Raw genomic sequence first — 23622 nt, forward strand, 5'->3', positions numbered from 1 at the left:
TAGTCTGGTGACCAGAATTGAACACTATATTCCAAGTGAGGCCTAACTAAGGTTCTATAAAGCTGCAATTATGGCGCAGGAACACCAATACATCTGAATTTGTGCATTTAGTTGGAAAAACCCTATCGGTTCACAAATGTACTTCAAAAGAACCTGCTCCTGCTACTTGGTCTGGTGTAGGTGACTCAAGTCCTCTTTTATGTGCTTGACTCTCTATGAGCAATAAATATGGCTTTGCCAGTGTCACGCACAGAGTAAACAAGAAGATTTGCAATTCCACAGAAGTCAGGAGACCAATTGAAATATTATAACAACATCCTTCAACAAAACGTTTACCATCAACCTTGACGGATTAAAAACTAGTGACTGACTGCATGAAGTTGATGAACTACAGCTGAAGACATTTGAGCAACAGGTTCAGCAAATAGAAAAAAATGTCAAGAGCAGAAACTACAGTAATAACAACCAGCTGTAACTCATTCAATGAGAGGGTATTTCATGTGTTAAACTTTCATAAAACACTACTTTCTTCTATTAGTTTTTGGAACAATACATAAACATCTTTGGACAGCTAAGAACAACACTTCTGTTCTGCCATTCCAAAAGTTAAGGACTGCTTTGTCCACCTCTTTCGAATAAAGTTCGAAGAATAAACCAGTCTAGGTCAGCATTTCTAAACAACTTTGCAGCACAGAAATTTATACTCATTTGATAGGAGTTCAAAACTAAGAAGCATTACAAGTCAATGTACAGTATTAATGTTGTTATACTGCCATTTTTGTGTCAATGTGGAGCGATTTCTGGTCCACTGGATCTTCTGGGAATATTTTAAACTTAGTACAAAACCTTCTTAATTTTTAAAAACGCAATGCTGTTGATATTAAAAATGTGACACATGGAGAATCAACATCTGCAGACGTGTGTGAGCCAATGAGTTCAGTGAAAGATTCATTTCAGTCTGCTGGCTACATACTGTACTTCAGAGATACTGGTTTCTGATTGCTATTACAATGCATCCTTGTTCCTTCTTCTTTAAAGAGAACATACAATCAGTTTAAAAAAAGGAAGTGCTTCTCAGAAAAAAAATACAGCTATGGTTTGCTCCTCCAAGGGATCACTACAATCAGCCTCAGATTATGAAGAGATAAAACCGCCCAAGCTTCCCCCTCTTCATCATTACCCACTGAGCACTTATGATAGCCCACAAGTGGATATTGGATGAAGACTGGATAAGGTTTGGTTATAATCTGCAAACATTGTCAAAGCTCCTACATGAAGAACGAAAGGCAGGATGTGGCAGGTAAAGTAGCATCTCTGCAACAGCACCATCGGAAAGAGCAAACACTTCCCAGGAGAAAAAAGCAAGAGAAAATTGTTGAGAAACAAAATAAATTAGGGTCCACGTGTATTAAATCTTCAAGTAAAGCTGAATAATCATGATGAGACAGCACCATTAACAATTGCTTGTTAGTCTATTAATATTTAAAGACATGGATAAAAACTTACCCCAGTTTTATCACATAGACGAAGGGTGTTGAATGATCCAACAGCAAATAGCTGCCCATCAGGTGCCCAAGCCACAGATGTTATAGGATAGTCATGCATCTGGGCGCTATACAACAAACGTCCATAACTGTCCCACACCTAAATGTATCCACAAAAAATTTCAAAAATGTTTTCAGCAAATAATGTAAATAATTTATTTTTCTATATGATTTGACAAGAAGGTTCAACTTTAACAACATTCATCCCTTGATTTACATACTGGGTGAAATTCTAATGCCCTCCCCTGGGGCAAATCTCGATGCAGGAGGACATTTAACCAGGTAGGAGGGTAGCAGATGGGTCTACACTGCCATCTCACCTCTGCCCAACCAAGTACCAGGAGAGAAACTTTGTGCATAGCCTTCCCACCCCTCTGCCAATTAAGGCTTTTAGGTGGGCACTTAAGGGCCTCATCCTGCCACCATTTTAGCATTCAATCAGCAACAAGGTAGCCTGAAAAGTGAACTAGCTCCCAAGGAGGTGGGTTCCTTGATGAAAGGCATTCAGTGACTGATTGCAGGACCTGGCATTGGGAAGGAGGGTCCACTGAGAGCCAACCCATTGCCCATTCTTTCCAACTCCCTGACCCTACCCTCAGCCAGCAACCCCTCCTCATGACCACCATTCTGCCATCACTTATCTGGCCTGGAGTTCCTTGGCAATCCTCTGCCTCTGGTGGGTGCATTAATGGGAGCTGCCATCATTCCCATTGGTGCTGCCTGCAATGCACAGCTGCCAGCCTCTCATTGGCCGGCAACTCGCGGAAGAGACCTTCAGGTTCCCCTCTCCCGCAAGGAAGCTTGATCCTGGGGAAAGCATCCTGCTGTCCACTCAAGTGCCTAATCCAGCGGGTCTTTCCAAAAGGAAGTGATGTGTTGGCTCTCAAATCCCCAACACTTACGGAATTTTCTGGTCCCGTTGCAGTGAAGAGAGATTTGGCTGCGCACCAAATACTCCGTCCTCGCTTGTAGCAGTTGCGGGGCGTGAATGACTGGAAAATTCTGGCCCATATGTCCTGACAGATCTCCCCCACACCTATATAAACATAATTCCTACTCTGATAATTTCAGTGCACAATTTTGGGGTGGTGCGGTGGCAGAGTGGTTAGCACTGCTCCCTCACAGTGCCAGGAACACGGGTTCAATTCCCGGCTTGTGTCACTGTCTGTGTGGAGTTTGCACATTCTTCCCGTGCCTGCATGGGTTTGCTCCCACAGTCCAAAGATGTGTGGGTTAGGTGCATTGGCGATGCTAAGTTGCCCCTTAGTGTCAGGGGGGCTAGCTCGGGTAAATGCATGGGAATAGGGCCTGGGTGGAATTGTGATTGGTGCAGACCTGATGGGCCAAATGGCCTCCTTCTGCACTGGAGGATTCTATAATATATATAAAGAAAGCACCTTTCACAACCTCAGGACATGTCAAAATGCTTTAAGCCAATGAAATATTTTTGAAGTGTCATTCAGCTCTAGAAAATAGTCATGTGATAATGACCAGTTAATTTGTTTTAATTATGTTGATTAAGGAATAAATATTGGCCACGGCACCTCCCCGGGACATCTTCCAACGGGATCCTTTATGTCTATTCGAGAGCACGTACAGAGCCTTGGTTTGTTTTGCCTTCTTTCAAGCTTCCCTCTTGCAGCCTTTCCCCCCTCCATCAACCAAGTTAACTTTTATTTTTCTCCCCTCAGGTACCTCAACCCTATCTTTATTCCCATACAATGCATCATCTTTCTGCTTTTATTTCTGTTCTGTATTCTCCATTTGGCTCATGAAAGTATACATCATTGCCACCTTATGAGCTGCAACCCCAACTGCACCATCCTACTCGCTCTTTCTGAAGATCTCACCCACCTATTCAATCTTCTGCTCCATGGCTCAGCCCACCCATTACCACCCTCTATGCCATGGCCACCAGCCCATCAATGATTTCCTCTGCACTTCCTACCAAAACCTTCAACTCACTTGTAAACATTGACCTTATCCATAAAAGTTCATTGTGGTATCTTGACTGACTGAAACTGGACTCTTGGTTGATAGCCCCTTGCTTATTATCAAAGCCCTTCTCCCTAGCTAGATATTATACCACCTACATAAACAAAACCTTCAGTCTTTATCATCAGATCACAATGGACTGTCTCACTTCTACTTTGAGCACTTCGATCTATTGTACCCTGAGCTCCACTGGGTTTTTCCCAAAAATACCCTCCCTTTCTTCTTCATTCAGCCTCTGTACTGTGACTGCTCATTCTCAGACATTTTAATGTTCATCTCAGCTCCGACCCTCTGTCTTCCCAATACTTCTCTCCCATTTAAATTACTTATATTCTTGCCTTCCACCCTGTCCCAAACATTCCTTCTATTTACTCCTGTGGGCTTTAACAATGATCAGGAAATTTTTGATCACTTCCTTATATCCCTCACCACCTGCATCCATGTACGCTCTTTCAACTTTATTTCCTTTTGTATCTACTCCATGAGAAAACTATCCCTACTGCACTCTGGAACTTCCAAAGGTCCAGTCTTTGCAATTGCCACCATACCTCCGCAGCTTTTGATTTCCATAATCCTTCCTTCACTTCCACCTTCAATATCCTCAACACCATAAATACCTTCACTATATCTGGTCTTTGTTTTGCCTTTTTGTATGCCCCTATCTTTCCTTCCTTACATTCAAGGGGTACAAACCGGATGCACAACTTGTGATGCGCGATATAACACACGAGAGGCAGGATGTACTCGGGAAATAAAGGCTTTTATTGCCAACAATAACAGAGTACTATATACAGTATACGATCCCAGACTAAAGGGTCACCAGGCAGAGCAGTGACCTTTATACCTCTCCCAGGAGGCGGAGCCAACTGGGGTGTACCATAGGACTATATTAACAGGTAGAACAGCCCAACCCTAACCCCAACAGTAACATATCTACAGACTCATAGTACTGGCCAGACCATGGCTCAGCACTACCTGGTGGGAACCAACAATGGTTCACCACAACTTGCATGATGTATTGTCAGATGTGATTCAGTCCATCAAGCTCTTTAGCACCTGTTCACTTCTACCAGAAACTGTCCACAAAGTATTATCTTGGAGGGTGACAATCCAAAATCCATTTTGATACTACTGATTGTCTCCTTAGATTTCACTCCCTCCGTCCTTCCTTTCCACAAATGTGAAAAAGCTCTGGAATTTCTTCTGTCATCAAGATAAAACCTATTTATTCAACTGCCCCTAATGTTTCCATCATTTTCTCTTGCATAGAACAGTAACTTGCAATTATATAGCACTTTTAATGCAGTAAACCATCACTAGCCACTTCAAAGGTGCATTACTAAACAATATTTGACACTAACCCGTCTAACAAGATATTAGGGCAATAACTTGTAAAGGAAGAGTATTAAGAAATGTCTTAAAGTATAAGGCAGAGCAGTTTAAGGAGGGCAGCTGGGGGCATGGCCACCAATTTTGGAGCAATTAAAACTAGGAATATGCAACAGGCCAAAATTGGAGGAGCACAGATCACTCAGAGGGCTGTAGGATTGGAGGAGGTGACAGAGGTAGGGAGGAGTGAGGTTGTGGGGAGATTTGGAAAGCATTCTACATTAGCTCTGAATCCCCATTCAATAAGGGAAGCATTAGGTCAGAGAATTTGCCAGAATACAAACCTTGTATTTACAATCCTCACCACCGGAAAGGATGAGATCATTCACAGCATTCCAGTCTACCTTCAGAATGACTCCATCATGTGCTTTCCACTGTGAAGATAAATATAAGATGAGATAAGGATGTGCAGAAATAACTGCCTTAAAGTTTTGCAAAAAATACATTAATACTCACATGATTGAAACAACTCTAAGTCGTGATCATCCAGATCAGATGAAGTACCAGAAATTAGTGATTTTTGATTATTACTCAAATGAAACATGAACAATTATTCCAAATGTTGATACTCAAAATAAATCAAGACTAAAATAGCATAACTTTGTGATTTAATCAAACAAATAATTTTAAATGACAGCTATGTTCATATCTTAATATGTTAGATCAGTCAACTACAAGTCGAAAGCTGAATTTTTCTTGGCATGAAAAACAAAAGCAATTTATCTACATGATTGTAGCAAATGATATCTTGCAACATATTAATTAGGGCAGCTGACAGTTTGTTCTTTACTAAAACTAATAGTTTGAAATAGATTTTAGTAGAGAACAATGTCCATTTTCAGTCAATTGAATTTAAAATATAAATGATTTATTGTACCAACTGCATTAAAAGTACTTACTAAGATATCAAGTACAACTCTTGTCTTACAAACCATATGACATTGTCACTTTCAAACAAGTCAACAACCATCTCATCTCAATCTAGCAATCTTGTCCCAAACAGACTTTGGATGATATTTCATTGTTACTGTCCTCCTTGGTATACAAGCCTTTTGAATTCAAATCCACAGGTCATAAACTTCAATGAACATGGTACGCAAAATCCTGATATCCACTACCAATCTGACTTGGCCACTGTGGAACTGTAACATCATGGTCTTTTCACTGTGAATCGATAGCTCAAGATTATCCAAGAGACTAGGAACAACTCTAGATCTTTCAACTCCATCATCACTGCCCTCATCTTCCACCAACACCACTCCTTTGCTGCCCATTTTCATATTTATTGCAATTGTTATTACATCTGTCATTCGAGCCAACAATTGCATGCTTTATCCTTTTTCTCTTCATCATATTTATGTTTCTCCTCTATCAATTAAGAGACATGAAAGCATGGTGTTTCATACATCTTTTATAACATCATACTTTTATGTCTCTACCTCCTTGAATGGATTCTAAGGCTGCTGCAACAGTATACAGCTGTTGGTTTAATGTTAAGATCTGGATGAATCATAGTAGGAAAAACAAACCATCTTTTTGGCTTCTGCCTGTACCTGGCCATGACTATGTCAAACTCCTCAGCTGCCAAGTCAGAAAAAGTCCATATTTTTGGAACCTTTGTGTACAGTTTAAAATCAAGCTGAGCGTCTTTTCCCATATACATTTCAATGCCAAACCCACTTTCTTTCACCTCTACAACATAATCTATCACTAGCCTTACATCTCCTCTTCCCAACCCATTTTTTAAAAAAAATCTCAAATCTAACTTCTCAAACACTTTCTTAACTGGACTTCCATCCACTACAATCATAACTCATTTAAAACACACTGATGCACACCAAGCACCACATCATGTCCTTTCCCAAGCTCCAGTGACTCAAAGACTGGCAAGTTTGTTTGAGATCTTTGTCCTTGCTTTCAAATCCTACATCAGCGGTACAATCTAATTGTACATCTCCACATCTTCTGATTTTCATCCTCCAACTTCTCCATAGATGGTCACTTCATGATCCACAAAACAACTACCCCCCGAGTTGTCTTCTCCGCATTCCTCTACTTTTCCACCATCCTCCAAGCATTCAAACACTTGTAAAAATCTTCTTTCCTCAACTTCTATTTTTCCTCTTTTCTGGCATTCGTGATTTTTCTTGTAACCTGCACATCCCTTCAAGATATATTTCTGTGGACATTGAGTTCTATTAGATACAAGTTATTCTTATATACCAAATGTAACTTAAAATACAAAATTTTTAAAATTGTAAGTATATTATACATACAAATGCTTTAAATTATCTAAGCAGAAGATTCTTAAAAATAGCAAGAATATTTCCAGGTCTCGAGTTGTATGTTTAAATGTGTCATCTACTGATCCATAGTAAACTACCAAAGAACAGATCGAGTGACAGTAATTGATTAGTGGATGCAATATTGACGATGAATACCCTGATGCCATTGTAGTAATTTCAGTCTTAGATCATTCTGTGAAAATTTAAATTGAAAAACCCGCACTATTCTATTGTTGTTCTCAGATGTGATGGGTCAGATTTTGCTGAAAATACAATTACACCTGAAAGGTGCACATTATAATTAACATGAGACTCAGCCAACCACTTAGTAACGAAGATGAAATACCCTGTATCGGAATCTCTCAAATTGCTGAACAACTTATGCAATTCCAGTGTTAGGCCGGAATTTTCTTAATATGATGCAATCTCGTTGTCATGCTGAAACAAACTTTCTGCAATCTGCAATGTCTGATCCAGAAATTCATCAGGCAGAACACTTTAGACAAAGGCAGAAAGAGTGTTAATTAACATGGTATTTACATTATTTTATTACTGTCAGCATTCAAATATTGTAAACCCTAAACGTACAGACCTGTAGGACTTTGGCATTTGGTTGTAGAGGCTTAATGATCAGTTGTTTTCCTGAGGTATAAAGAATCTTGTCTGAATCTGGACCCCATGCTACTGAATATACTGGGGTACCTGTGAAAACATTAAGTATAATATATATAGTATCTACTCAGCATAATTCATGTATCCCCTGAAATACATAATCCTACAATCTGAAATAGACAGGACTTGTACACCATAAAATATTCCCATCCAGGAAATAAAAGTCTATTTAGACAGATCTTAAGCTAAATAACACAACATTTTTCATTTAAATGTTAAAATATGTTTATTTAAAGTTACTTGCAGTTTGCTTCCTTTCATACAATAGTCAGCAATTAAAATTATGTGCAAGGCTCCTTTTCCACTCTTTTCCTCTCCTAAAGTATTGTTATTGTTTGGATACAGTGCCACAGTAGTCAGGCACATTGGAGCACCTTGCACAAATGGACCCAAATAAAGAATACTGGCAAATTCTTCTGGCATGCCCAAGTATGTCGTTATCCTAGGTTCACATGCCAACTTTAAAAAAAATAGGAATGATGATCAACTTTTTCTCTGCCCAAGCAAGGCGATGCCTGATTTGTGGAATGACTGAATATACTTGTAAAATTGAAGAACACATGGCACATCCAAGGCCAGTTTCAATGGACTTGCAATAACACTAATTCTAAATTTACAGCAAGAATCATGAAAGCTTTTTCTTTGTTTCAGGCATTAATGGAATGAGAGGCAGGCTCAATGAAATCCACTCACTACACTACCTCCCGCCCCACCTCCTCTTCACCTCCATTGCATAACCACACCTCCAACTCCAGAGACAGAAGGGGAGTGAACATTTAAGGTGGTTGATGGAGTGCCGATAACTCAGGCTACTTTTTCTTGGATGATGTCAAGTTTCGAGTGTTGGAGTTGTGGTCATCTGGGCAAGTGAAGGGTACTCATAATCCTGATTCATGCCTTCTATTTTGTGGACAAACTTTGGGGAAATGGTTGAGTTATTCACTACAGAACTCAAGCCACTGACCTGCTCCTGTAGCCACCTTATTAATATAGCTGATGGCTCACATGGAAGAGCAGCTAAGAAATCTGTGTGATAAGAAAGATGCAATCATGTGGGGTTCCCTGAAAAAGCACCACACAAGAGGCATGTAAATGGTACCACCAGACTGCCCAGGAATAAGCTCCAGAGATACAGCTGGAAACAGTTCTCTCCAAAAAGCCAACCACTATAAGACTTTGGATAGTTTTGCAACACTGAAGCAGCCAATTCTCTCTTGCAGTAAAGGCCCTCAAATTGCACCTCTCTTGGAGATGGTAGTCTCGCGCTTGTGTGGTGAAAATGTTATTTGCCACTTATCAGCCCAGGCCAGCATGTTATCCAGATGTTGCTTCACATGGGCATGGATTGCTTTATTATTGAAAGAGCTCAAAATGGATCTGATGTACAATCATCAGAAACAATTGCAGTTCTGATTTTATGAAGCAGTTGAAGATAGAAGAAGGCATTAGGTATTGCCTTGGGGAATCCCTAAAGCAATGTCCTGGAGCTAAAACGATTGCCTTCCGATAATCTTCCAGTGTGACTCTGCCACAGGTATCTCCCAGTCAATTCCCATTTAGTTATTTTGCATACCTCCTCACTAAGATCTTAGGAGCAATATGTTAATTTTATTTTTCTAGCAATTTTGTCTGGAGTACATTCTCCTTAAATACGGTCTCTCTCTCTTTCCTTTCCTCCACCCCCTCCAGCTCCTCAGCAACAACAATAATATACAAAGGTACACCCAGAGATCGATATACCTGATCCTGAGAAGCTCTCAACTGTGGGAGAGATCCATTGCAGTACAGAAGGTTAAGGAGTAGAACACTAAAAGAAAAATATGAACATTTCTGATATAGAGCGAATAAATAAAGATTGGGAGTCAGGCTGAGACAGTGACCATTGAAAGTTTTATGGAGAAAGATGCAGCACTGATGGGGGAGAGGGAGGGCAGTGAAATTAATTTTGGACTACTGAGCAAAGATTTGGGGTAGACACTATGGATCAAATGGTTTCCAAAATTGCCTCCAACCATCAATAAAAAGAGTTAACAAAGCCAAAGACATGAAATAAAAACAGTGTTAGAAAAACTCAGCCAGTCTGGCAGCATTTGAGGAGGGAGAAACAGAGTTAATGTTTCAAGTCCAACATGACTCTTCTTCAGTTCCAAAGAGTCATATTGGATCTGAAACATTAGCCGGAATTTTCTGGCCATTCCTGCCAGCAGGATCTTCCAGTCCCACTGGCTGCCAACAGGTTTCCCAGCAGTGGGGGGGAGGGGGGTGGTGCATGCAACAGGAAACCCCATTGATAATGGTAGGACCAGAAGATCCTGCCGCTGGCCTCCACTAAACACTGCGCAGAAAATCTCATTAGACTCTGTTTCTTTCTCCACAGATGCCACCAGATTTGCTGAGCTTTACCAGCATTTTGTTTTCATTTCCTATTCCAGAATCTGCAGTATTTTGCTTTTATTTTAACAAAGAATTGAAAATGGTACAGGAAGTTTCCTCTAACTTGGATAGCAGCTCTGTAGGAAGTACTTAAAAATAAATAGCCACACTCAGCCACCGTTATTGGGAGAAATACATTTTGTTACAGGTTCTTTGGGCTGAAACCATAGGGCCACAGCTGGAAAATGTGGGCTGTTTTACTATCATTAATTAATATTTATTTGAAGTGAGTAAGTGGTGCTTGGTGAAATTTCAGGCTAACACAATCCACATTCTTAAGTTAGTAATTGAGATAGCAGCCCAAGCTCTACACCTGATGTCTGTGGAGTATAATGTGAGAGCTACCATGGCCTCTATTCACATATTTGCACAAAGCATGAAGAAAAACTGAAGCAATGGAGTAAAGAACCTCTGTGCTCAACTCACCATAGTACAACATGAGTACAAAGGGTTTCTGAATTGTACTCTCCAGAACATAGTCCCAAGAGGCAGTGTTTAGTAGTTGAGAATGCTCCTGGGAGGATGTTTGAGGTGACAATTTTGACAAGAAGTATCCTCCTTTTGTTATGACCTTTTATATGTCATTGTCTTCTAAATCCTAACAACAGTGGTTATATTTGTTACTTACTTGCATTACACAATAACATGGTATTAATTTATCCATCTTAGAAGCCAATTATTTTCCTGGAGAATCTTCCAAAGATTAGAGAGTGATGCCTCCAGCACAAAACAATGTGACAAACATACTACTTGTCCCTCATGCCAGTATTATACAGTTACTTGTGCCCTGAAAATTGTGCTTATTGAATTTCAGGAAGGAGCACCGAGTGACGCACAGTTCACACGTTAGGGAGAACAAATGGTTCCTGATCGAGGAAGAAAACATCTTCAAAGTTTGTGGCACTGTATAGGCAGCATAGGTAAGCTGTTTGTATCTTCCCAAACTTGCCTTCAGAAGGAAGTTAATGAAGCTGCAGTTGGCTTTGAAACATATTTTGAGTTAGCTGTTATGGGCTATTGTAGCAATTGGAAAATTTCCTACAACATAGGTGTGATGTCACTGAACTGAGCGACAGAGATTTCCTCAAATGCGTGATACCATACTATGAATGGTATCTTGATGAGCTATATGCAAGACAGCCCCAAACCAGAAGAGGGCAAATATTTTACAGATTCCTTCACAAATGCTGTGACGAGCTTGACTGAGCCCAAGGATGCCCTATTATAGGAGTCTGCTACTGAGGTGGGGTGATTACTTAGAAACAGCAGATTTTACTCAAAGTAGAAATACCTTATTGACAGTATTCAAGAACACACAACGTTGAATTGAGTCCCAACACTGACACTTTACATGGGAAGAGTTCCATGTGGCAGCCTCCTCTATAGGCACTGCACAAATTCTATTTCTAGTTAACCATAATCAAATAAGTAAGAATGTCAGAAAGCAGGCAGTCATTAACTACAAAAATAATAGTGCATGTGGCTTTGGATATTGGGGACATCCAATGGTTCTGCATCCAGAGGCTTCTTGCTATGGTTATTCCTGCTACTTATGGAGCACTCTGTCAGTTAGGTTAAATTGTAGGACAAACACCAAAAGCAAGTACTGACAGAAGAATAAGAAAAGAACAGCCAAAAAATCCATTTGGTTTTGCTTATAATCTGAATATCATGTATTTTGGGTGTGGAGTTGAAAAGTTCAAGTCGATGTAATGTTTGCCATCTTCATAATTTGTGTTGTTGCTGTTCATTAATGAGAGATAAATAGTGTCCTTTTCTGAAGATAGCGAGCATTAGGGAGTGTTGTTGCACCTTGCCTGTTGCAGGCATTTCCATTAATTCCCCTGAAGATTTCCAGATCTTCCCAGGAGACTGCAAGTCTATTGACTTCCTTGTCCAGCTGCAAATTTACACCTTTTCTGATTTTCTAGATGCTACACATATATACAATAGTCATAATCCTGTTCATCTTGGCTGAACTGCACAGCAACACATCTCTTGTGCCGTCCAAATACCATTAAGTTGCAAGCTTGTCCAGAGAGAGTGACTTGTAACACAGTTGGCTGGGAATCAAAAAATCTGGCAAGGCAGCAACCCTTAAAGGGAAAGAAAAGTGGAGAGATTAATCAAAATATTACAGCAGAAATTAGGTGGGTAACATCATTGCCTTTGATAATGAAGTGTTGGAGATTCTGCTGTAGTAAGTGGACCATTCTAGGGTGGCTATTTTTAAGACAGAAGACCAAATGCTGCCCTTTTGATTCTTTACACTATCAGAAGGAAGACAAAGGTAAAGTTTATACACTTTTCTTGTGGGGCCAATTAACAATGGAACAACCCTAACAAGGATACACTCCAACCTCTGATGGGTATTGATTCAAGCACAGTATAAAGCTTTCATGCATTTGCCACATTATATTGCCTGTAGTGCATAACAAGTGACAGACGCGATGTTTGCAAGGGACAATACCGTGATTGCATTCTCTCATTTTGTTCTGCTGATTCAGCATTTGCAACTCAACAAGCAGCAGGACTCCCTCCAGTTCAAAGCATTGCAATCGCATTTATTTGAAGCATCAGATTTCTTCATACTGACTCTTTGTACAGGCAGAGACCAGTGCCTTTGTCCATATATTATTCTGTTGCATCATAACCAGAACTACTCTTGTAAGCGCAGGAGACAAGCATGAAACAGCAAACAAATGCTCACACATTCAAGTAAATGTCCTTTTCTGTTGCTTTGAAATGTCAGTTTAGGTCAGCTGTTAAGGATGCAGATGAGTGCCTTGATTTCAAGACATATTCCTCCCTTACCAGACACTGTGTTTCTTACAAAAACGTCCACGAGTTGCTGTTTACAGATGACATCATCACTGATTTCTACAAGATTGTCATTGACATGCATAATGACACTTCTGCGGTCAACTACAATATGAATACTACACAAAATAATAAGTATGCTTGCTGGCTATAACAAATTCTTGCTGCACAATTTTTCCTCCCATCCATTGATAACACCTCTGAATTCTGAGCAATGAGTGTTCATTCTTGATGCAAACCTTTAGCATCTGGTTTCATTGTACATATTGTGGATTCATGACTAGAAACAATAGAGATGAGTCCCAAGACAATATACTCAAAATAATTCTTATTACGCAATTCATGGTCAGTAGTGAACAATACATATACAATGAAACCACATGTCAAAAGCATGCATCAGAAATTAACACATTGTCACTCTGGAATGCTAACATATAACAGAAGACTTTTAAATGCTGACTGGAATTCAACAGTTTTATGGAGTTAGAACCACTTGAAGACTTGAGGCAGTACACTGAAATGCCTTGAATTAATTTCCATTCGACGATGAAAACAGGTAAAAGATTACCCATGTTCCGCAAGGTCATTGAAATCATGCTGGACATCACTATGATGGTAGTTTTACTCAATAATGCTCGCACTAGATTGATCTATGCGCGAGAATCAAAACAATGTCACCTAAAACTTTAATGCAGAGAAAGTTACCTTAAAATTTGAAGCAACTGAGCAGTAGAGAAAAGTCACATCAGTCAAATCTTAACTATGTGAGGACAGTATAGTCCTGATGGTGCAGAAATCAAAGGGTTGAGAAATCAAATTGGAATTAAGTTTGAGCATAGAAAACAAAGAACAAGCGAGGTTGTGAATGGGCAGAGAGTTTGGCATATTTAACTTGTAGTTTGGATGAAAAAGCACCCATTATTAGAGCTAGGCAAACTTAGACAAGGAAATCAGAGATTGGAAGGGGAAGGGCAAAGGATGGCAACAGATAACCAGATGTTGTAGAGCAAAAGAGCTGAGTCTGCAGCTGCCAGCCACATTCCTTAAACTTCATACATAAGACCAGGTTTTGATGCACAAGAAATATGGACTTGGCAATGGAAGTTGACTTTCATTCATGTTTTTCATACTTCACACACGAGACTGAGTTTTGATGCATGTGGAATATTGTGCCTTAGGAATAACAAAGTTCCTTGATAATGATGGATTATACCAGAATGCCACTATATCCTTGATCTTACCAATAAGCAAGAATATGTAACTGAAAGACCATGAACTTTAAAGTAAAAACACAATTAAAGTTTGGTATAGGATAAATTATGCACAACAGCAATTTAGACAAGTAGATATAAACATGCATAATGAACTTAACACACACTTGTACATTTATTTATTCAGGTTGGCTGGCAGCTCCAGCCCAAGTTCCTTTGCTCTACAACATCAGGTCATCTGTTGTCATCCTTTGCCCTACACCCCCCCAACTTTTGACTTTCACTGTCATAGAAATCATAGAAATCATAGAAACCCTACAGTGCAGAAGGAGGCCATTCGGCCCATCGAGTCTGCACCGACCACAATCCCACCCAGGCCCTACCCCCACATATTTTACCCGCTAATCCCTCTAACCTACGCATCCCAGGACACTAAGGGGCAATTTTTTTTTTTAACCTGGCCAATCAACCTAACCCGCACATCTTTGGACTGTGGGAGGAAACCGGAGCACCCGGAGGAAACCCACGCAGACACGAGGAGAATGTGCAAACTCCACACAGACAGTGACCCAAGCCGGGAATCGAACCCAGGACCCTGGAGCTGTGAAGCAGCAGTGCTAACCACTGTGCTACCGTGCCGCCCAACTGTCTTAAGTTTGTCTTTCTCAGAGCTGCTGCGTTTTTGTTCAAGCTTAAGTTTAAAGTTACACGTGCAGAACACTCTGCTCATTCCCAACCTCGCTTCTTCCTTTGTTTTCCCTATGTTGGAACTGGGCTCAAATTTGACTTCTCAACCCCTTGATTCTTGCACTATCATACCTACACTGCCCTCAGTGTAAGGCTTGACTGCTGTGACTTTTCTCCACTGTTTAGTAGCTTTAAATTTCAAGGTAACGTCTTCTACATTACAACCCATTCAGCTCTGTTGCCTGATGATCTTTGCACTGCCACTTTTTGCCTGCTTCCCATTGTCAAAGACTCCATTCATGCCTCTGTTGGCATACTGGATCAGTTGATGTGTACTAATAATCACTCCTAGATCAGCTTATCCTCAGTATGACCATACGACTGTGACTCATGAGCTTGTATGGAAATACTTACAGCAGTGTGTCCGCTGACACTCTGTCTCCAAACCGATGTGTCTATTAGTCATTCCCCCAAGCTGGTTCTGCCCTATCTACTAATCCATTATATTGCACCAAAAATCTCCTACTTTACTTTTGAACTCTTCTTTTTGTCCATTGTGCATTATCCATTTACAAATAGATCAAAGATCATATCTGTCCAACTTTTTGCCATGACCACATAACCACATCCATTCATGTGAATATTTTGGCTGCCAATCTAAACCCAATTCCATACTCCATTGTGGTTTTTTTATTTTTCTTCTCTTTATTCCATGGACACTTCTGTATAGTCTTTTCCTTCCTATTGCTGAGTAATGTAATTTATTTTATCCTTTTGGGGCACTTCTGTCCTGCTAAATCCATTCCACAGGATATAATTATCCCTTACTTCTACTCTCACACTCAGTTTCCTTCTGTGCCTCTTCAAAAAACATCAAGGGATCCATCAAGGCATCAGTCATGCCCTCCTTATGAGCAGCAATCACAACTGCCTCATGTTACTCTCTTGTTGAACTACTCACCTATTGTGCCTGCTGACTAACCTTGCCAATCTCCTTTCCATCTCAGTTGTCTAAAGTAAAAGTTTATTTATTAGTCACAAGTAGGCTTACATTCACACTGCAATGAAGTTACTGTGAAAATCCCCTAGTCGCCACACTCCGGCACCTATTCGGGTACACGGAGGGAGAATTTAGCATGGCCAATGCACCTAACTAGCACGTCTTTGGACTGTGGCAAAGCACCCAGAAGAAACCCACGCAGACTCTGGGAGAATGTGCAAACTCCACACAGACAGTGACCCAAGCTGGGAATCGAACTTGGGCCCCGGCGCTGTGAGGCAGCAGTGCTAACTACAGTGCCACCATGCCCCCCCTCTCTCTCACCACTGATTCGTAACCAGTGGATATCAATCACTGCTCTTTGATTTTTTTTTTCTTCATTAATCCACAGGGCGAGTGTTGCTGGCAAGGCTGGCATTTGTTGCCCAGTCCTAATTACCTTTGAACGGAGTGGCTTGCTCAAACATCACAGAGGGCGATTAAGAGTCAACCACTGGATCTGGTGTTACACGTAGGCTAGATCAAATAAGGTCATTAGTGAGCAACTGATGATGCCATGGTCACCATTACCAAGACTAGCTTTATATTCCAGATATATTAATGGAATTTAAATTCCACCAGCTGCCATGGTAGGACTTGAACCTTTATTCCCCAGAGAATTAGCTTGGGTCTAGCTATTAATTCAGTTACATTACCACTACAACATAATCTTTTCCTTTCTCCATTCATTTAGCAATCTGTAACTTCATTGTGGATGACTGCATCAACATCATGACTAGATGGAAGCTTGCCTCAAGGGTGATAACACATTCTCCCTTAGTAAAGCCTTGCCTGGCTATACCTTCGCTACTTCCATGGCCCAAACTGTCTTATGTGGCCCTCATTGCCAAATGTCACATTGGTCTATCCTCCATTTGTCTATTACCTCCTATGTCTTTAAGCATCACACTATGTGCCCATATTGTTATAGCATCATGAGTCTATCTCCTGGGATGTTGTCTATAATAAAGAAGCTGATTTGTCACCATTTAAGAACAGGAACATTATATCACCTAAGGCACAATACATTACTCTGCTGAAGTGTAATTGATATGAAATAAAGATGGGATCTTCATATTAATTATTATTCATATTATTCTTCAAATTATTACTCAACCCTGGAACATTTAGATAACAAAGACACCTATGCCAAGCTCCTTTTTATTGACTACGGCTCAGACTTCAACACCATTATTCCTACAAAACTCATCTCCAAACTCCGTGGCCTGGGGCTCAGCTCCTCCCTCGGCGACTGGATCTTGAACTTCCTAATCCACAGACCACAATCAATAAGGATAGGTCTCCTCCTATCAACAGCATCTTCTCCACGATCATCCTCAGCACCGGTCCCCCACAAGACGGTGTTCTCAGCCCCCTACTATACTCCTTATACACCTATGACTGAGTGCCCAAATTCCCCTCCAACTTGATTTTCAAGTTTGCTGACGACACCACTGTAGTGGGTCAGATCTCAACAACGACAAAACGGAGTACAGGAATGAGATAAGAGAATCTGGTGAACTGGTGCGGTGACAATAATCTCTCCCTCAATGTCAACAAAACAAAAAACAATTTGTCATCTACTTCAAGCAGCTTCATGGAGAACATGCCCCTGTCTATATCAACAGGGATGAGGTAGAAATGGTCAAAAGTTTCAAGTTTTTAGGTGTCCAGATCACCAACTATCTGTCCTGGTCCCCCCCAATGCTGACACTATAGTTAGGAAAGCTCACCAATGCTTCTACTTTCTTAGAAGATTAAGGAAATTCAGCACGTCAGCTACGACCCTCACCAATTTTTACAGATGCACCCATAGAAAGCATTATTTCTGGTTGTATCACAGCTTGGTAAGGCTCCTGCTCTGCCCAAGACTGCAAGAAACTACAAAAGATTGTGAATGTTGCCCAATCCATCACACAAACCAGCCTCCCATCCATTGACTCTGTCTACACTTCCCACTGCCTCGGCAAAGCAACCAGCATAATTAAGGACCCCACGCACCCCGGACATTCTCTCTTCCATCTTCTTCCGTCGGTAAAAAGATACAAACGTCTGAGGTCACGTACCAACCGACTCAAGAACAGCTTCTTCCCTGCTGCCATCAGACTTTTGAAATGACCTACCTCGCATTAAGTTGATCTTTCTCTGGACCCTAGCTGTGACTGTAACACTACATTCTGCACTCTCTCGTTTCCTTCTCTATGAACGGAAAGTTTTGTCTGTATAGCGCGCAAGAAACAATACTTTGTACTATATGCTAATACATGTGACAATAATAAATCAAATCAAAAATCTATGAAGTGGGGCTGCAGGAAGCAAGGAGAATTGGCCTCTTATGATCTAAGGAACAAGCTCCTTTTGGTACATCACAAAATATGCTTTGGTGAACATTGTTTGATAGTGAATATAGTCTCCCATGTACAGTTGTGGAACAAAGAACAAAGAAAATTACAGCACAGGAACAGGCCCTCCAAGCCTGCACCAACCATGCTGCCCAACTGAACCAAACCCCCTACCCTTCCGGGGACTGTATCCCTCTATTCCCATCCTATTCATGTATTTGTCAAGACGCCCCTTAAAAGTCACTATCGTATCTGCTTCCACTACCTCCCCCGGCAACGAGTTCCAGGCACCCCCTACTCTGTGTAAAAAATCTGCCTCATACATCTCCTTTAAACCTTGCCCCTCACACCTTAAACCTGTGCCCCCTAATATTTGACTCTTCTACCCTGGGAAAAAGATTCTGACTATCCACTCTGTCCGTGCCTCTCATAATCTTGTAGACTTCTATCAGGTCGCCCCTCAACCTCCGTCGTTCCAGTGAGAACAAACCAAGTTTCTCCAACCTCTCCTCATAGCTAATGCCCTCCACACCAGGCAACATCCTGCTAAATCTTTTCTGTACCCTCTCCAAAGCTTCCACATCCTTCTGGTAGTGTGGCGACCAGAATTGAACGCTATATTCCAAGTGCGGCCTAACTAAGGTTCTATAAAGCTGCAACATGACTTGCCAATTTTTAAACTTGGAAATAAGTGGATGTGTTAGTGAGAGGCAATATGGTTTTGTGAAGGGGAGGTCGTGTCTCATGAACTTGATCGAGTTTTTCGAGGAAGTGACGAAGATGATCCATGCCCTGGCCGATGAAGGCAAGCATGCCATATGCCTTCTTGACTATCTTCTCCACCTGCATTTCCACTTTCAGTGATCTGTGTACCTGTACACCCAGATCCCTCTGCCTATCAATACTCTTGAGGGTTCTGCCATTTACTGTATATTTCCTATCTGTATTAGACCTTCCAAAATGCATTACCTCACTTTTGTCCGGATTAAACTCCACTTGCCATCTCTCCGGCCAAGTCTCCAACTGATCTATATCCTGCTGTATCTTCTGATGGTCCTCATCGCTATCTGCAAATCCACCAACCTTTGTGTCATCCGCAAACTTACGAATCAAACCAGTTACATTTTCCTCCAAATCAGTTATATATATTACAAACAGCAAAGGTCCCAGCACTGATCCCTGAGGAACACCACTTGTCACAGCCCTCCATTCAGAAATGCACCCTTCCACTGCTACCCTCTGTCTTCTTTGACCGAGCCAGTTTTGTATCTACTTTGCCAGCTCACCTCTGATCCCATGCGACTTCACCTTCTGCACCAGTCTGCCATGAGGGACCTTGTCAAAGGCCTTACTGAAGTCCATGTAGACAACATCCACTGCCCTACCCTCATCGATCATCTTCATCACTTCCTCGAAAAACTCGACCAAGTTCGTGAGACACGACCTCCCCTTCACAAAACCATGTTGCCTCTCACTAACACGTCCACTTATTTCCAAGTGGGAATAAATCCTGTCTCGAAGGAAACCATAGAGGAAAAGAATTGCAGGTCTTCAGAAAATTGCAATGGTTACCCAGATTGCCTTTGCTCCAAGTGTATGATTTTACACTGTAGGTCATAACAAGTTTAATATCTAAGACATCATACAAAGCTTGTAGACAATTGTTCAACATTTTTGCTCATTATGTACATCTATGCTTATATTGCTACAGCACAGCTTTTACCATGGTGCATAAATGCGCTTCCAAAGTCAGACAAACTTTATAAGTTGTGCTTCAAATCACATGCCCAGCACAAGCTACCTACAAAAAGTGTGATATAGGTTTCGCATTCAGGTGGTGGTGTGATGAAATTGAAAATCAACTCCAACATTGGTGGGATCCTGGTGAGCAAATCATCCAATGTTATATCCAGTGAAGGAATGTACTATTCACAATGTTAAACATGGATTGTGCTTGCATGGCAACTTCCGGAAGTCTTTAATTTTTAAAATGGACACTAACAAGGTGGTGAAGATGGCTTCCAAAGTCACATGACTTATGCAAATTCAACACACACCACCTCAAATTTCTGGAAAGTTCTAACTGAATCATCTTGGCTGGGGCCTCGCACTGGATATACCCAGACGGCACCCCTCTGTGGAATTCACACCTGCCATTGATGGTGGTTTAATTCAAACTCAAGATCAATGGATTTCCAGACTTCATGTCTCCAAGTGTACAATTTAACAAAAGAGAAACCCAGAAAACCAGTTAACCACAAGTAGGCGGAAGAATCACCACCTAACTCCATAGTATAGCAATGGCTTTCAGCTTTAAATCATTCTGGGAGGACAATAGCAACGGATCATCTGACATAAACTGGCTTCTGATATCAAAATTCTTTATTATTTCAAGGACCTGAGAGAAACATATAGTCCATAGAGAACACTGCAAACCACAGCAGTTGCAGAAAAGGCCTCCCAGCAGGATCCCTTTCTCTCAAAATGCAGTCTCCCCTACAAAAACCACAAGTGACTAAGTTTGCAGTCTGCTGCAAAATCCAGCTCATTGATGTGATCCAATTATAATCCTGACAGACAACAAAGCTGTGTGTGCGTGCACGTGTGTATGTGCGCATGTCCACACGAATGATGTCATGTTTAGACCTTTTGGGGGTGAACATGTGAATAAGTAATCATTTTTATTTAAATCCATAGAAGTCTGTTTTCTTTTTAAAATGACCACACATTAAAGAGCAGGGGGGTGGTGACTAAGAAACACACACCTATCCAAAAAAAAAAACCACTCAGATTACGGACAGCAAGGGAAGGGAATTGGGGCTTTTATTTTCTCTCTCCTCCTCCTGTCTGTACTATCCACTCACCGTAGAACTTGCTCTATTGTCATCCAATTTACTAATGCCCATGTGATGAAGTTTAAAATGATCACTATTGTCCATTCTCTTTCCAATGTTAATATTTGCATCAGCATTTCCTTAAGAAAAAGGCGCATTATATAACATGCTTGCAGCAATTGGATGGATTTCCTAAGGTAAGGACCATGAAGCTAAAGATCATAAAAGTGGTGCAGGAAGCACTTAGACTTCACTGAAGTTCAGGGCTAGCAATCATTTTCTTCTTCATTGTCCTCCCAATTCCACATTGTAACAGAAAACAGGCATTTGCTGCATAAAAACAGTGAGGTATACAGCATAATGCTCTCTTGATTTTTGATTGGGGCTATAGAGGTCTCATCTCCAAATGTACAAAGAAGTGTTATGACTCAATTCAACAGACTAAGGAATCCGATTGAGAGAACCTCAATGTAGGGTGACACATATTTCAGTGTTGGGTTCTGTTCCCGCATAGGTGATGTGTTATAATGGTTTCTCTTCCACGCCCACAATTTCAATCCTTAGTCCCTTCATATTCCTCAATGAACATAATCTATTAGCATACATACGTTGATAACATTTGTAATATCTCATCATTACACTTGACTTTTCAGCCAATGCCTTCTTATTCAACCTCATATCACCTATGACCAAGAACTTGTTTTAACTTAATACTGGCAAAATAGCTTCCCAATTTAATTGCCATTTTCTAATGCTTGTCATTCCTGATGGGGTGAAACAGAACCTCGGGATTGTCCAAAGATGTGCAGGTTAGGTTGATTGGCCATGCTAAATTGACCCCAGTGTCAGGGGGATTTGCAGGATAAATGTGTGGGGTTATGGGAATAAGGCCTGGGTGGGATTGTGGTCGGTATAAACTCCATGGGATTCTATGATTGTGCCCTAAAATGAGCTGACGCCACATTCAATGAATTATAAAGATTACACTTTTCCCCCTTCTGTAACATTAACTGCCTCCATCTCCAAGTCATTACTACCATCAACAAAACTTGAGCGTCGCTAGGCCAGCATTTATTGCCCACTCTCAATTGTCCTCAAGAAGGTGGTGGTGACTTTCGGCCATGTATTTAACATTTACATTCTCTTAATGATTTTCTCTCTGGCTCCCACTCTCCAGCAACTTGAACTTATTCAAAACTTCATGTGACAATTGATATTTTATTCAAAATGCCCCTTCCCTATAGCAACAAGGATGGCATAATTCAGCATGATTAAGGATCTCATTTGTGACTTTACTAGGACAATCTTTTTTTAAAAAATTGTCATGAATTCTGAGCTTTACAAGATGATTATCTTTTAAAATGTCCTCTTTAAATCGAGATAAGATTAAAATTTTGAAAAGAAAAAGCAAATTCCTGACAAAAAACTCAATTTAGAGAAATGTCCATGTGATCCAGTTGCCATGGGGTGAGAAACTCAAATATTAACCCATTGAGGTGAGGTAGCAGTTTTAAGACCTTTCAAATAATTACACAGAAAAATGATAGATGTGGCTGAGATACAGGAACAAAATAATATAAATTGTTCACCTTTAACATTCTCAGGGTCAATTAGTTAAGTAGAAGTTGGCAGCAATAGGTTAACAGACTCAATATCCATACTCTTTGAAGATCCATAAGAATTGATTCTCCAAGGGTTTATTTCAAAATACTCTTATAAATTACCTTTCTCATTAACTTCCTTATCATGCACTATCAAGAAAGTGGCTTTGTAAACAAGATGTCCCCAATATCAAACTGAAAGCTGTCGAAGACATGTCCAGTAGGACCTCCCGCCAATCTTCCTTCACCTTGTGTGGGAAAATTATTGTTCTTTACACAAAGACACAATTGAACTTGATGAACGATCATGTAGGAAATCATGGCCTGGTAGTAAACCCGTCCCTAACTTCAAGTCCAATTGTTCTTGGACAGCTTCTTTCAGAATAAAAGAAAGAAAAGTACTTCCTAATTAATATTTATTTTACAATTATGTATACATTGTTATTTTGCATATGATCTGGAACTAAACATTTCCTAGTAAACAGCCTTAAGGTATGTTTCTTTGTGAGAAATGGACTTTAAATACAGATCAGTCATGATCTAAGTAAATGGTAGAATGGGCTAAAGGACCTCCTGTTTTTATCCTTCATCCTGGATTCCTATGAATTACCATGTCATTCTACACTTCCGAGTGCCTTGTTATTGAATTGTAATCCTTCATGACTTGCATTTTGATAAATGTTCTGTAAGATCCATTCATTCCTCAGAATAGACATAGACGGCACTGATACGAAGTTGAACTTCTTTTATTGAGCAGCATTTAAAACTAA

General features: G+C 40.5%; 1 protein-coding gene across 8 annotated transcripts in view; it reads right to left on the reverse strand.

Moving 5' to 3' along the window:
• ift80 (intraflagellar transport 80 homolog (Chlamydomonas)) overlaps window positions 1–23622 on the reverse strand; it is a 253918-nt gene that overhangs the window by 170747 nt on the left and 59549 nt on the right. For all 8 annotated transcript variants that reach the window (XM_078209021.1, XM_078209026.1, XM_078209020.1 and 5 more), the window contains 3 exons: window positions 7806–7915; window positions 5213–5302; window positions 1507–1644 (listed from right to left, as the gene is read on the reverse strand). In XM_078209021.1, coding sequence (XP_078065147.1) covers window positions 1507–1644; window positions 5213–5302; window positions 7806–7915 — 338 coding nt within the window. The remainder of the gene's footprint in view (window positions 1–1506; window positions 1645–5212; window positions 5303–7805; window positions 7916–23622) is intronic.

The sequence above is a fragment of the Mustelus asterias genome, chromosome 3 (assembly GCF_964213995.1).
Source record: "Mustelus asterias chromosome 3, sMusAst1.hap1.1, whole genome shotgun sequence".
In the NCBI taxonomy this organism is placed as follows: domain Eukaryota; kingdom Metazoa; phylum Chordata; class Chondrichthyes; order Carcharhiniformes; family Triakidae; genus Mustelus; species Mustelus asterias.